The sequence below is a fragment of the Oncorhynchus gorbuscha genome, linkage group LG06 (genome assembly GCF_021184085.1).
Source record: "Oncorhynchus gorbuscha isolate QuinsamMale2020 ecotype Even-year linkage group LG06, OgorEven_v1.0, whole genome shotgun sequence".
Taxonomy (NCBI): domain Eukaryota; kingdom Metazoa; phylum Chordata; class Actinopteri; order Salmoniformes; family Salmonidae; genus Oncorhynchus; species Oncorhynchus gorbuscha.
The window spans coordinates 29626107-29641559 of NC_060178.1; the positions used below are offsets into that span (position 1 = coordinate 29626107).

The following is a 15453-nucleotide window of genomic DNA, read 5'->3' on the forward strand; positions in this document are numbered from 1 at the left end:
GCCTGCCTGTTACGCGAATGCAGTAGAAGCCTAGGTAAATTGCTAGCTAGCATTAAACGTATCTTATAAAAAACAATCAATCATAATCACTAGTTATAACTACTAATCCAGTTTAGCCGGCAATATTAACCAGGTGAAATTGTGTCACTTCTCTTGCGTTCATTGCACGCAGAGTCAGGGTATATGCAACAGTTTGGGCTGCTTGGCTCATTGCGAACTAATTTGCCAGAATTTTACGTAATTATGACATAACATTGAAGGTTGTGCCTTGTAACAAGAATATTTAGACTTGGGGATGCCATCCGTTAGATAAAATACTGAACGGTTACGTACTCCATTGAAATAATAAACGTTTTGTTTTCGAAATTATAGTTTCCGGATTCGACCATATTAATGACCAAAGGCTTCGTATTTCAGTGTGTTATTATGTTACAATTAAGTCTGATTTGATAGAGCAGTCTGACTGAGCAGCAGCAGGTCCGTAATCATTCATTCAAACAGCACTTTTGTGCGTTTTGCCAGCAGCTCTTCGCAAGCACAGCGCCGTTTATGACTTCAAGCCTATCAGCCTAATGGCTGGTGTAACCAATGTGAAATGGCTAGCTAGTTAGCTGGGTGTGCGCTAATATCGTTTCAAACGTCACTCACTTTTAGATTTGGAGTAGTTATTCCCCTTGCGATGCAAGGGCCGCGGCTTTTGTGGAGCGATGGGTAACGATGCTTCGAGTGTGGCTGTTGTCAATGTGTTCCTGGTTCGAGCCCAGGTAGGGGCGAGGAGAGGGACGGAAGCTATACTGTTACACTGGCAATACTAGTGCCTATAAGAACATCCAATAGTCAAAGGTATATGAAATACAAATGGTATAGAGAGGAATAGTCCTATAAATACTATATTAACTACAACCTAAAACCTCTTACCTTGGAATATTGAAGTCTCATGTTAAAAGGAACCACCAGCTTTCATATGGTCTCATGTTCTGAGCAAGGAACTTACGTTAGTTTTTTTACATGGCACATACTGCACTTTTCCTTTCTTCTCCAACACTTCGTTTTTGCATTATTTAAACCAAATTGAACATGTTTCATGTATTATTTTAGGTTAAAATAAGTGTTCATTCAGCATTATTGTAATTGTCATTATTACAAATAAATAACACTTTTTAAAATATTTTTTAAAACGGCCAATTAATTAATTGGTATCGGCTTTTTTGGTCCTGCAATAATTGGTATCAGCGTTGAAAAATCATAATCAGTCAACCTCTATTCCAGACATCTAAGTGAGCGAGAACAGCTCACTGATTACTACTCATCCTAGCAGAGCTGGTTAGGCTGTTATGTTATCCAGAGCGTTGGTGATTGCAACTGTGCTGTCAGATTGTCTGTTCGTAAATTCAGAGCATTTTGCATTCAGAGCGCACAGTGGACGCCCTGGCCGATGAGATCATTGACACCAGCCATATTCAACAGGTGTTGAGCGTTCATAAATTCATTTATTCTGAGCTCTCTGGCACACTCAGACGAGAGTGCTCTGAAATCGGAGGAGACGGCCATACAATTTCCGAATGCACCCGAAATGGTTCCACAGTAGACTCTTTTGTTAAGACATGTAGCTAGCTAGATAAACAATGAACCATAATCACAACGTTACTACCCTGCATAAATCTGCAGGTAGCTAACCAACTAGGTTCAATGTTATCTAACTAACATTAAGCTATAGTTAGCCAAGTAAATGGTTCTGTCAACAATAGAAACATGTAATATCTGATAATGTAGCTAGCCTGACTATCTTACCCAAAACATCATTCATGGTTGCCCTTAGTTTGAAGATGTAATCCTGAAGCTATCATACTCGAATTCCACTGATGAGTTCAAAACTCAGTCCTCCAGAAACTGGAGAGCATCACTTATGCAGTTTTAATACACAGCATCTTTAAAAAAGCTACGTTAGACAGGATTACCTAGACATACTGACCAGCTCAAATAGACAGAAGCATGCTATATGGCAGACCAATCCAAACTCATCTGTCGGCATTTCCAGCCCACTCGCCCGCCTATCCTGTGAGATCGTGACCTGCGACATACGCCTAGTTTCCTGAAATGGGGCACCGTTGTTATAATTTTGATTTGACTTCCGATTTAGCTCAAAACACTTGGAATAATAGAAATAGAATGATTATTCTAATTCATAGTTCGAATATAATAGTGGGCACTTTGAATACAGTGTTGTTTGACATGACAATGGATGAAAATGCCAGGGAGGAGTTATTGTAACAGGGTTAGAACCAAAGTGTTGTTTCCTGTGGGACACTAATCTTTGGCTACATTGAATATTCTCTCTTAGCTACTTCATGTAGCTAACATATTCACAATTTGCATATTCCTCTTTGATTTAGAAGATACTGTTGCACACACATGCTGATTTAGCGCTACACCATCACTGGTATAAGCTGCCTGTATAGCTAATTAGCTAGCCAGCGATAACAAGATTTAGGACCAACTTGTAAAGAAAAGACTATCGGTTTGCAGATGTAAGAAACAAACTAACAGTGGAATTACAGAACGCTAGTGGATTTATATTAAGAAGCAAAGTGAAGACAGGATCATTGTCATCAACATTGTTGCATGTGCTGTATTGACCATGCAGACTGAATGCAAGTGTCTCGTGGTCCGGGAACAACAAATGCGCTCCTTAAGAGACATGGGCGGGGCTAGGTCTGTGTGGAAAGCGGCATGAGAGAGAGCGAGAAAGCGCGATGACTCAAGTAGCAAAGTAAACTATAAAAATGGATGTTAGACACGGTGTATTACATTTAACAAACCAAACATTAAAATACTGTTAAAGCAGGTAAAAACCCAAACTGGTCAGTGCATCAATACCGGTATATCAGAAAATACGGTATACCCCCCAGCCCTAAGCTAGATAGCCAACTAGCTACTAAATAAGCAAACCAAATGCACAACAGCAGAGCATTTAGCCGAGTGGCACAGCGGTATAATGCACAGCATTTCAGTGCAAGAAGCATCACTGCAGTCCCTGGTTTGAAACCAGGCTGCATCACATCTGGCTGTGATTGAGAGTCCCATAGGGCGGCACACAATTGGCCCAGCGTCGCCTGGGTTTGGCCGGAGTAGGCCATCATTATAAATAAGAATGTTCTCAAATGACTTGCCTAGTTAAATAAAGGTTAAATAAAAATAACACACTTCAGACAGTTAATGTAATAGTTGTACGATATCTAGCTGGCAAACATTTAGCTGTGAATTCCATACTGTAACTAGATCACCTGGTATGTGCTGCACAACAGTGAGTTACTCAAGTCTCCGGTCTCTGTTGTAGTTTTAAACAAACACCACGTGACCGGACTACCGGTAAACTTCATTATGAAAAAGTGTGTGACAGGTAAGATGAAGAACAATCTTTTCATCTAACATATTGCACAAGTTGACAGGTATTTACTTAAAAAGTAGTTATAAATATTCAATTTTTTGTTTAAATACCCCGATACAGTATACTGCCCAAGCCTATCCCTGGCCACCCAGCAACATGGAGATTCATTACAGAAACCTGTCAGACTCAGACACACACGTTAGCTCAGAATTCTGCATTTCTCACGCAGAAAAAAAAAGATAAGTGCGCATTACAAATATCTTACTTCTTTTTGTAAACGCAGATCTAAGATGCCTCTCATTTCTGCTCCGCATGGGAATAATTGTGCTTCAGTTGCACTTCTTCACTCTGATTCACGAATGAGCATTTTATCAGCAGACAGCGCTCTGACTGTGTAGCTACATTTCTCCTGTACTTTTCTATTCTCTGGTAACAAGATTAACTTCCAGCAAAAAAATGGGAAAATGCTACATTCTTTCTATGACAAACATTTGAAATATGACGGCCATATATCACTTTTGCAAAAACTCCCTTGCCTTTTCATTATAAGCTCATTTACTTGTGTGGCTGCTAGCCAAATAGTGTTTGGGTTTTCCCCTCATCAATCTACACACAATGCCGCATAAGGAAAAAGCAAAAACAAGTTTTTAGAAATGAAAAATGAAATGAAGAATCATATTTACATCAGTATTCAGACCCTTTACTCAGTACTTTGAGATAAATCCAAATAGTTCAATATTGGTTTCATCAGACCTCAGAATCTTGTTACTCATAGGGCACCTAAGTGTCCTTTAGGTGCCCTTTGGAAAACTCCAAGCGGGATGTCATGTGCCTTTTACTGAGGAATGGCTTCCGTCTGGCCATTCTACCATAAAGGTCTGATTGGTGGAGTGCTGCAGAGATGGGAGAACCTTCCAGAAGGACAACCATCTCCACAGAGGAACTCTATCAGAGTGACCATCAGGTTCTTGGTCACCTCCCTGACCAAGGCCCTTCTCCCACGATTGCTCAGTTTGGCTGGGCGCCCAGCTCTAGGAAGAGTCTTGGTAGTTCCAAACTTCTTCCATTTAAGAATGATGGAGGCCACTGTGTTCTTGGGGAACTTCAATGCTGCAGACATTTTTTGGTAGCCTTCCCCAGACCTATGCCTCGACACAATCCTGTCTCGGAACTCTACGGACAATTCCTTCGACCTCATTGCTTGGTTTTTCCTCTGACATGCACTGTCAATTACGGGACCTTATATAGACAGGCGTGAGCTCAATTTCGAGTCTCATAGCAAAGGGTCTGAATACTTATGCAAATAAGGCATCTGTTTTTATTTTTAATACATTTGACAATTTCTAAAAACCTGTTTCACTTTGTCAGTATGGGGTATTGTGTGTACATTGATGAAGATTTAAAAAAATATATATTTAATCCATTTTAGAGTAAGGCTGTAATGTAACAAAATGTGGGAAAAGTTGAGGGGTCTGAATACTTTCCGAATGCACTAACAGCAAAAAACATGCATATTGTGCAAAAAGTGTATTTTTTATGGTCTGCTTTTTGAAAATGCTGATTTCTCAACTCTAACGCCACCCTTGCACACATGCACACCTTAGAAGACAGATGGAGAAAGTTGGCTGGTGGCTATAATGACCTCCAGTATCAGAATAGTCTGCATATTTCTCTCTCCCCCTCCGCCCCCCTCTGACAACTCTTAGCCCAGCCGACTAGTCATTAGCTGAGACTTTCACTGCACAGCAGTTAGCCAGTAATGGACTGTAACACACACACACATTTTATATTTCTCATTAGGACAGACGAGAGAGACACAGACGAGAGAGGCACAGGCGAGAGAGGCACAGGCGAGAGAGGCACAGGCGAGAGAGGCACAGGCGAGAGAGGCACAGACGAGAGAGGCACAGACGAGAGAGGCACAGACGAGAGAGGCACAGACGAGAGAGGCACAGACGAGAGACACAGACAGTTGGCTGGTGGCATAATATTGTGTGAAAATCACAGCAGCAGGTCTGTCTACACTTAAAAGAACAAAAATAATCACACAAAAAAATAAGAACTGAGTGAGGGAAGGAAAATAATAGCACAATTCTGAGTACAACACATTTGTCATCCCTGGATTAATGGTACGTTTTCCAAGCCATTATCTTTTGTGTCCTAATCTACACAGGAAGCCTGTCCGTCACTAGTGCAGCTGTAAGCAAGCGAGTCGGACCTGCCAGCTACTGTTAATCGAGCCTATCAAAACCGGGTGCTCCCTGTGGTGGAATATACAGTCGGACCACACACACACACACACACACACACAAGCCTCTGTGCATTCATTAAAACAGCTTTTAGATTTTCAAAAATAGGCTACTGATGATGATTCCTACCACTTGTCAGTCAGTGAAAGATGAAGAGGAATGGATAGTGTGTGTATGAGACGTTAGGAAGATGTAACACTACATAGGCTACTAGAAATGACATTATCAGAGAAATTACATTTCATTGATTTAAAACATTGTGATGGTTTCCCATGTCTCATTCTCTGACAAAGACCACACTGAAACACCTCATGTCAGAAATAAAAGGCATTTCAAACACTATGAAGAGTGCCTTGCTTCTCCTTCTGATTCCCATTCTAGACTTCTAAACCAAAGACCACAGTTTCAGATCTACTGTTGTTTTGATATTCTGCAGTATATTCACAAAACACTCCACAACACCCTTCTCTTCTAGACTACATTCGATCACAACAACCTTATTAAGACTCGAGAGTGGTTTGGATGATGTAGTGTCTCACACAGACGGGTCAGAGGATGGATGTATTATCCTTACAGTCAACAACACAGAGAGACAACAATTAAGCCCTCCAGTCATATTGGTTTAGATTAGTCAGGGTAATAGCAAGCAAGGACAGAACGCAGACTTGCTAATTGTGAAATATTCAGCTGCAGGGACAAAATACAACGCGTTTGTGGCACCACTGTTAAGTAGCTTTCTATCTAGTAGCTGTTAATTCACGTCATGATACACAGTATGTTGTAGCTAGACCCGCCACCATCATAGCTAACGTTACCCCATATAAATACATTAGAGACCCACATAGGATACACACACATTTGATATTGTGATTATTAGTATGATTCTACATGCTTGATTGGAGAATGTGTCCATACACTAAGATTCTTACCTTCTCTACGTTTTCCACTGTGAAGTCGAGGGCGTCTGGCGTGGTTGCTATTCTCCCCGATGTCTCCATGTTAGCCCAACCGGCCGGTCTGTCAATAAATGAAAGACGTGCTTCTTTAGCTAGCTAGCTGTCTGTCTCTCAAGCTAGCTAGCTACAGAATGCGGTACTAATCAATTGTCCACGATTTGGATGGCTGGCTATTCTGTGTTAGCTTCCGTAGCAAAACACTGTTAGCAAGCTGACTGACCGGCCTCAGTGAGCCCCGATTCTTCTGTATGTCTGGGGGTCACAATTTATGGCTTGATGACATTAGCTAGTTAGCATCTCGATACCCTATTGGAAATGTATTTGTAAAAACAACCTAGCTAGCTAAACCTGTCCTTAGCTGACGATATAAGTCATTAACATCCAAACATGCGATAGCATAAGAAATTGGTGGTAGCTATTTGTTGCTAGATATCCAGTATATAGTCGCGGTGTCTTTGCTACGACGCTGGTATAAATTATCTTCTTCTTCTATAGTTATGGCGGTCCGCAAAAAAATGTGAAAGGTGTATGCTGCCACCTACTGTGCAATCCATATTCCGTGGTGATGGTTTAAAAAGATCTTTGGTCATACAAAATTGAGAAAAATGAATAGCCCTCATTAAAAAAAAAACACTACCGCCATTCCACTATTTAATCCTACACCAGGACGGCGGCCAGCGGCCTGGGAGGACAGAACACTACCACTCAACACTCTTTGGAACTCTTCTACAGTAAAACTTAAAAATCCCAAGTATCTCTCTCCCACTGCCACCACAACCTCTATGTTCAGTGACTTATGTCCCATTTCAGTAGTACAGTTGACAACTATAGCTATGAATGCGAAGCAACCCACCTTACTGAATCACATTATTATTCCTATCACTCTCTATTGGCCTCTGCCTGCTCACATGGATCCTCTCAGGATCCCTCACCCTGTACCGATCTCCCTCTACTACTCTCTTCACTGCCTCAGCATACAATACATTCTGTACTACTCTGATCCTGGCAACCTCAACCTGCGTTTCTCTCACCGGACACCTCTGATCTCCAGCACCACGGGCACTTCCACAGCTAACACACCAGTTGCTGTGCTTGGGTAAAATCACTGAGGAAGCCAAGCCAGGGAGGAACGGCCATATTACAACCTATGTGTTGTGATAATTGCATTGTTTGCTCTTTAACCTGTTAGTTCATATGCCTTGCCACCGTGATATATAGGCCTAAAGGCCGAGACAATAAGAAGAAACAGTGGCAGCATAAATTCAACCACACCTTTGTTTCATCACAAAACCGGAGAGCAACATCGGTCCAGTGGAGTCCACAAAGCATATTGCATGTAACAAAGAGTTACATGACCTACAGAATAGTCAATCAAGTTAATGTTTCCGATATTTTCCGACTACTAAACAACTATTGATGTAGAGCCCCGAGAGTTACCACAAGTCACAAAGAAAACAGGAGCTGACTCCATTATTCCAGCACCATTTCAACTTCAATATTTCATCATCATCAAATCACCTATGCTTAGTCTAATACAGTGACAACTATGTTCCTAAAACAATTTAGTCCAATCCATGTAAGTTAAATATCATGTGACTGTCCATAGTACTAATTTCTGTGTGTGCGCGTAAGTAGAAAAAACATGTTGACTCACTACTTGTAGAGAAATGCAAATGTCATCCTCCTCTCATTCATGTTGCCGAAACGGTCTATGACTGTCATACAAAACACGCTTTTATTTTTTGTTGTCCTAGACTACCTGGCTAAAATGCTTACTCGCTAGCCTAACTTCCTTTTCAGGGGCAACGATTAGCCAGCTAGTTAACATTAGCCTTCTACATCTAGCTACATATTGAACTTCCATCCTCAGGCCAGGGGCACAATGTATGAATTTATGGTTGGATCAGAATCGCCGTTATAATCATTGGCCAGTACAGAGAATGAAGTAAAACCACATGTCCAAATCCCTATCTCCATCCATGGCTAATTTAGGAAATTAACCATTTTAGCTAGCTAGCCACCGGTGGACAAAAATACAAAGTACTGTTTGTTGCAAGTTACAATAGTAGAATACTGAAGGTGCAATTTCAAATTGTTATTGTGCATCAGCAATTAGCCAATGTCAGCTAACAGTTTTTAGATTGTTAAGTTATTTTAGCGACCCAGCTATCTAAACGTGTTATCATGGTCGAATTACTGGCTGGGGTCCCCATTGATTTTATTAACTTATATCTGGCAATTCAACCTATCCGACGTTGCTTGCATTTGGCAAGCCGAGAGGTTGATGGGGTTCTTAGTCTATTTGTTCTCGTCGCTTTGTAGACTGGTTTTACAGTGCAACGTTGCCTCCTTGGGGCTGTTTGAAAACATTGCATACATTTTTATTACAGTAAAACGCTCTGCTATGTCATCGCAAAAAATATGGATATACTGACAAGTTTACATGTCTCTCCGCCCTAACAATGCGAGGCACCGCAGGCTGTCTTGCTCCCACATATGCTTTATTTGGATTGGTCGATACATCTCATTATTGTAATACTATATTGAATATTCGATTAGGGTTGTTAACGTCATCCACCTGTATTCAATGGAGAGAGACGCTATGCTGGCCTCAGAGTATGAATATGCATACCATCTCGAGAAAACTCTGATATAGCCTTTTTTTCTCCAAAGTTGCCGGGATGTCACGTGTCCTATTAACATCAGTACACTCGAAACAACTTAAGCATTACGAATCTTCTATTGGATCACATAAACCTCACGTAGCAAATAAGCCATTCATTTTTTGGTTGACCAAATTCGACACTCTCTCACTGACCTTCATGCAAAAACTCCTTGCTCCTTTCAACGAAAAACTGCCACCTGCTGGAGGGATATAGATATATATATATATACACTACCATTCAAAAGTGTGGGGTCACTTAGCAATGTCCTTGTTTTTGAAAGAAAAATCACATTTTCTTGTCAATTAAAATAACATCAAATTGACCAGAAATACAGTGTAGACATTGTTAACGTTGTAAATGACTATTGTAGCTGGAAACGGCAGATTGTTAATGGAATACCTACAGTATATCACAAAAGTGAGTTCACCACTGACATTTTTGTAAATATTTGAGTATATCTTTTCATGTGACAACACTGAAGAAATGACACTTTGCTACAATAAAAAGTAGTGAGTGTACAGCTTGTTTAACAGTGTACATTTGCTGTCCCCTCAAAATAACTCAACACACAGCCATTAATGTCTAAAGCGCTGGCAACAAAAGTGAGTACACCCCTAAGTGAAAATGGTAGATTTTATGCCTACTGGATAACTTATTGGTATTGCTTTTAATCTTTTTAAATGAATTTATCTTATTAACACTTTGTTCTAGCTAGCTATTTGTGTAGGTAGCTATCAAGTAAACGCAATGATAATAGCTTTTTCCACCACTGGTCTTTGGGGACCATTGTTGCACTGGACTGTCAGTTGACTAACTGTAGCCCATCTGTTGCTTTGCACAATTTGTCAACCTCCTTTGTCCTCTTTCATCAATGACCCATTTTCAACCACTGGCCTGTCGTTGGCTAGATGTCCTTTGGGTGGTGAACCATTCCTAATACACACAGGAAACTGTTGAGCATGAAAAATCCAGCAGCTTTGCAGTTCTTGGTACACTCAAACCTGTGTGCCTGGCACCTACTACCATACCCCATTCAAAGGCGCTTAAATATTTTGTCTTGCCAATTCACCCTCTGAATAGCAAGCATACACAATCCATGTCTTAATTGTCTCAAGGCTTAAAAATCCTTCTTTAACCGGTCTCCTCCCCTTCATCTACACTGATTCAAGGGAATTTAACAGGTGATAGACGAGGGTTCACCTTGTCTATGTCAGGTGTTCATAAATATTTTTCCAAATATATATTGTATTTTTTTCCTGTAATTTCTCTTATTCTGTAGATTGTTAGAATATTGTGCAGAACATAAATGCTTCTCTGCCATGCTTCTCCTCAATTCATATAACTCTGCAATACCATATAAGGGGTGCACTCAATATTGTACAAATCATATGTCCCCTATTTCTGTCACAGACTATGATAAATCTGCTGTATTCGTTATTATAATTTCAGGGCATCTCTGTCTCTCTGCCCCTCCCTCCCGTCTCTCTGAATAGCCACCACTAGTCCCATGTTTCATGAGCTGAAATAAAAAATCCCAATAAATGTTCTATATGCACACAAATCTTATTTCTCTCAAATGTTTTGCACAGATTTGTTTATATACCTGTTAGTGAGCATTTCTCCTTTGCCACGATAATCCATCCACCCGACAGGTGTGGCATATCAAGAAGCTGATTAAACAGCATGATCATTACACAGCTGCACCTTGTGCTAGGGACACTAAAAGGACACTTTAAAACGTGCAGTTTTGTCACACAACACAATGCCACAGATGTCTCAAGTTTTGAGGGAGCATGCAAAAGGCATGCTAAATGCAGGAATGTCCACCAGAGCTTTTGCCAGAGACTTGAATGTTAATTTCCTCTACCATAAACTGCCTCCAACGTCATTTTAGAGAATTTGACAGTACGTCCAACCGGCCTCACAACCACAGACCACGTGAAACCACGCCAGCCCAGAACCTCCACATCCAGCATTTTCACCTGTGGGATCGTCTGAGGGGGTGCTAAGGAGTATTTCTGTCTGGGGTGCAGCCATGGGTGGTCCTGGATGCCAAGTGGGTGGGCCTATGCCCTAACAAGCCCACCCATGGCCGCATATATTAGGGCCTAATTTATTTATTTAAATTGACTGATTTCCTTATATGAACTGTAACTCAGTAAAATCGTTTAAATTGTTGCATGTTGCATTTACATTTTTGTTCAGTATACCTTTATAGTTTTTATTTCACAGCATGGGGTGTATTTCATTGTTGGAGCTTGGATCTTAACATTTTCACTGTACACTGTAATTACATCTGCAGCCATGTACATGTGACTATTAAATGTCTAATCTAATCTAATCCATCACGCCCCTTCTATTGGCACTAGTGGTACACGCCGTACTGGCACTGGCGAATACATCCTTTCTGACCAAAGACTAATAGTATATGGACCATTCTAGCCAATGTGAGGGCAGATAAGCGTGTGAAAGACAGGCACAAAGGTTTCCACTAGTTACCACAGCCACAAAGCTTTTTCATAAATTAATGAAAATAAAATATTTGCTTTTGGGTTTTGATTTTCAGGTTAGAGTTAGGCACAAGGTTAGTGTGGTTAAGGTTAGGGTTGGGCTCTCCACTGATCGGTCGTGCATGCAGTTATTTATAGTTGAGAGGGCCACAAAGAACTAACAGATCTCTGTTGCTATCAGGAACAGAAGAGCGAAAAGAGGAGAAGGCGAACAGCCTTTTAATAGTTACTGGCGAGAGCGATAGAAACCAAAATCCACGTCATGGTCTGTGCTCTAGTGACACTCAACTTGAGTTGGAATGTAGAAGGTGAGAAGCTCTGTGATTTTCACTTCTGTGCTTTCTGTGGCAGTTTAAGAGGTTGTTATAATACATATAGACAGAATACATTTTAGTCCTCTCAGATCCATTTTGGGGTTTGTTACATCATGTTCCTGTGGGTTGGAGAGGAATTGGACTGGAGACTGCATGACCGGAGACGGCATGGATCAACTGTGCCCTGTTTGAATATCAAAGTCTGTGTGATTTATTTACAGTATGTCGATGTCTATGTGTGTGCATCAGTTTCTAATTAGCTGTTACAGTTCTGACTTTAGCAATTATTTAAGTTAGTTTACTACTCCTCTTCTCTCTAATCCCAACGGGTCTTATATTCGTTCTCTGTTAGTTTGTAGGTCTGCACTGCCTCTCATTCTCTGTCTCACAGGCATAGTAAAGACTTAGGAGCATGTGAGAGATGTAGGTTATGACACTGTTAATAAGTGGTATAGGCTTACCATGATAATTTTAACTACTTCTGAATCTGTTATCTCTATTAATTTTTATTAAGGGTTTCTAAGCAAGCACTTCAAAGACTACACCCGTTGTATGTGAAAAATACAATTGTATTTTATTTTATGGAGCAATAACAGTCACTAAAAGGCTGTCTTGTTGGTCTGCTGAAATGAACAGAGATGTTATTCACAGACAGCTCAGCATATATGCTAGTTCACACACACACAGTCATCTTCTGAGGACAAACATGGGGTGTGGTAGGGTTGGACCCTGGTTACCATGGTGTTGTTCTATCTGTATGGTGCAGATGAAGGAAATGAGGGATGGAAGCTGCCTTTGACCAGTGTTCCTTTGCCCCCTCCTGTAGAAGGGACCTACCTGATTAAACTAATCAAGAGCAAATAGGTGTGCTGGGCAGGAACTAAAATGTGCAGCCACGGCCACTGGGGGTACCCCAGGACGCTGTCTAGTATCTTGAGAGGCACCCACTTATATCTGTTTCCTCAAACCACAAAGGGAAGATGCAGGCCATCTGGGTGTGTTCTTAGTTCCTAAATAGTTCCTAGACCGTAAGGTTTCCTACATACGCCATGTGTGTCTGCCATGGCTCCAAGATGTCAAGCATGCTTTCTAACCAAAGCATAGTGAATTCAGGCCCAAACCAGAGCCTCTGGTTGCAAGGCAAGCACTGTATCCTATTGTACCAAGGATTGCTACAGTTTTGTGTGTCCAATATCCATACTCTCTCTCTCTCTCTTTCTCTGTATGTGTTCAGCAGGAGAGGGACTGAGTAGGTTAAGGAACAATCAGTTATTTATGTCGCTGCTGCACTCTTGTCTAGCTGTCGCCACCTCTCGCTCTCAACTCTCCTCTCATGCTTCTCTCTTTCACTCACATCTCTGCCTCTATCATCTTTCTCACTCACCCATCCTTCTTTTAGCCATCTTACATTCTCTCTCTTTCTCTTTTTCAGCTCTATTTAGCAGAGTGTATAGTCTACAGTCGCTAAGTAAGGAAAGCACAGTTTGACATTTGAAAAAGTTTTATTGCAGCACAATGCTGTCAAGTTCTACAAGTTGGAAATCAAATGAACAAGGAAATAGCAGAGTCACAGGGTGACGTTTGCTGCTGGTACATGAGTGTGGAAACGCAGTTGAATGGCAAAGCCTGCAGTGGGCTGCATATGCTGTCAACAGGTCACTAAAGTGATACTGTCACTGAAGTGACATCCAGTCAATCTATAGCGACATCCAGTCAATCTATAGCAGGGCTTCTTAAACCTTTTCAGCCTGGGATCCAAGCTAAAATTAGAAATTCTTTGTTTTCCTGGGACCCAAGCTTAGGAAAATATGCAACTATACGTAAATATCGATACATTTCATTATGCCAAAAAAAATGCAATATAGACAAAAACAAATAACAATGAAATACCCATAAATATATTTTAATGTTTATTTTTCCTTATTAAAAACACTCTTACATTCCTGTCTAGGTTGGAACTGTTGCTGTTAAAATACAAAATATAATTGAATTCTGAACTGGAATAAACTGATTGATCACATCACACAGATGTAGACCAGAAAACACACACACATACACACAGTCCTAATGAGAGGTGTGTGGCTGGTTGAAGTTTTCAACCAGCATGTCTATTCTCGGATCAGTTTTTGACAGTGCAACACTGTGGTCATGCTCAGCATTGACACGGTTTCTGTACTTGAGAACCCTGACTTGCATAGATAGGTATGTGGTGCCAAACTGGATCAGAACATCTACTGCTTTCTCAGTCAGGCAGGAGGCAACTTCCTGCTGCAGATGAGCAACCCAGAACTGTGTGAGTATTTGCCTCAAAAAGCATCTTGCTTCAATCAGTTTATTCCAGTTCAGAATAAAAAAAAATCATTACTTTTAACAGCAACAGTTACAGCCTTTACTTGTTTTCAACAATAATTTCTACTGTAACATGTACAGTAGACCTGATCACGTTTCATCTTCATCTGTACTGTTTCTTTGGGTTGCACTATCAGTAGCTAGTTAGCTTGCTTTGGCTAACGTTAGCTATTAGCTGTGTAACTACAATGCCAGGGGATTGTTTGAAAGAGAAACTCACATTTAACGTTGCTACTATGAGATAGTACTCCCTTATTTATGCTTATCATCACCTGCTATAAAATGAAAACAATGACTTGCTAGTTGACTTACTTTTCCACTTTCGAAAGCACTGTTTCCTGAAGCATTCTGCCCTGTTCTGACAGAACTCTCAGGGTGTACGGTCATGTTGTGCCTGGATGTTTGATCAGGACGTGTCGTTTTATAAATGTGTTCGTTTTGAGAGACTTATTACTAAGCACTTCCCCACACAAAACAAATTGTGGGCGCTCCTCATTATTTCTCAAAGTTTTTAAGAAAGAGACAAAAAAATCATCACTGTATTTGCGTTTCATGACGATTGAGCTCAGTCAGAATTTGTGATTGGAGTCCATTTGATGATAGCGGTGAGTGATGGCGAGTGGGGTGGGAATGACAAGTCAGTGGCTTGAACCACAGCCCTACAGCGTGTGGGTCGCGGAGTGATCTTCAAGAAAACTGCAGAAAAAAGATCCGATAAACCGCGATGCACACGTGCATCAAAAATCTCTGAAACTGGAAACACTTATCTCCCTCACTAGCTTTAAGCACCAACTGTCAGAGCATTTTACAGATTACTGCACCTGTACATAGCCCACCTATAATTTAGCCCAAACAACTACCTCTTTCCCAACTGTATTTATTTTATTTATTTATTTAGCTCCTTTGCACCCCATTATTTTTATTTCTACTTTTGCACTTTCTTCCATTGCAAAACTACCATTCCAGTGTTTTACTTGCTATATTGTATTTACTTTGCCACCATGGCCTTTTTTGCCTTTAC

The 15453-nt window shown here is 40.8% G+C and overlaps 1 protein-coding gene across 1 annotated transcript in view; it reads right to left on the reverse strand.

Moving 5' to 3' along the window:
• LOC124037803 (importin-13-like) overlaps positions 1-8426 on the reverse strand; it is a 58668-nt gene extending 50242 nt beyond the window's left edge. The window contains exons 1-2 of the mRNA XM_046352876.1: positions 8248-8426; positions 6567-6654 (exon numbers count right to left, since the gene is read on the reverse strand). Of these exons, the coding sequence (XP_046208832.1) occupies positions 6567-6635 (69 nt within the window). The 5' untranslated portion in view covers positions 6636-6654; positions 8248-8426. The remainder of the gene's footprint in view (positions 1-6566; positions 6655-8247) is intronic.
• Positions 8427-15453: the final 7027 nt, after the last annotated feature.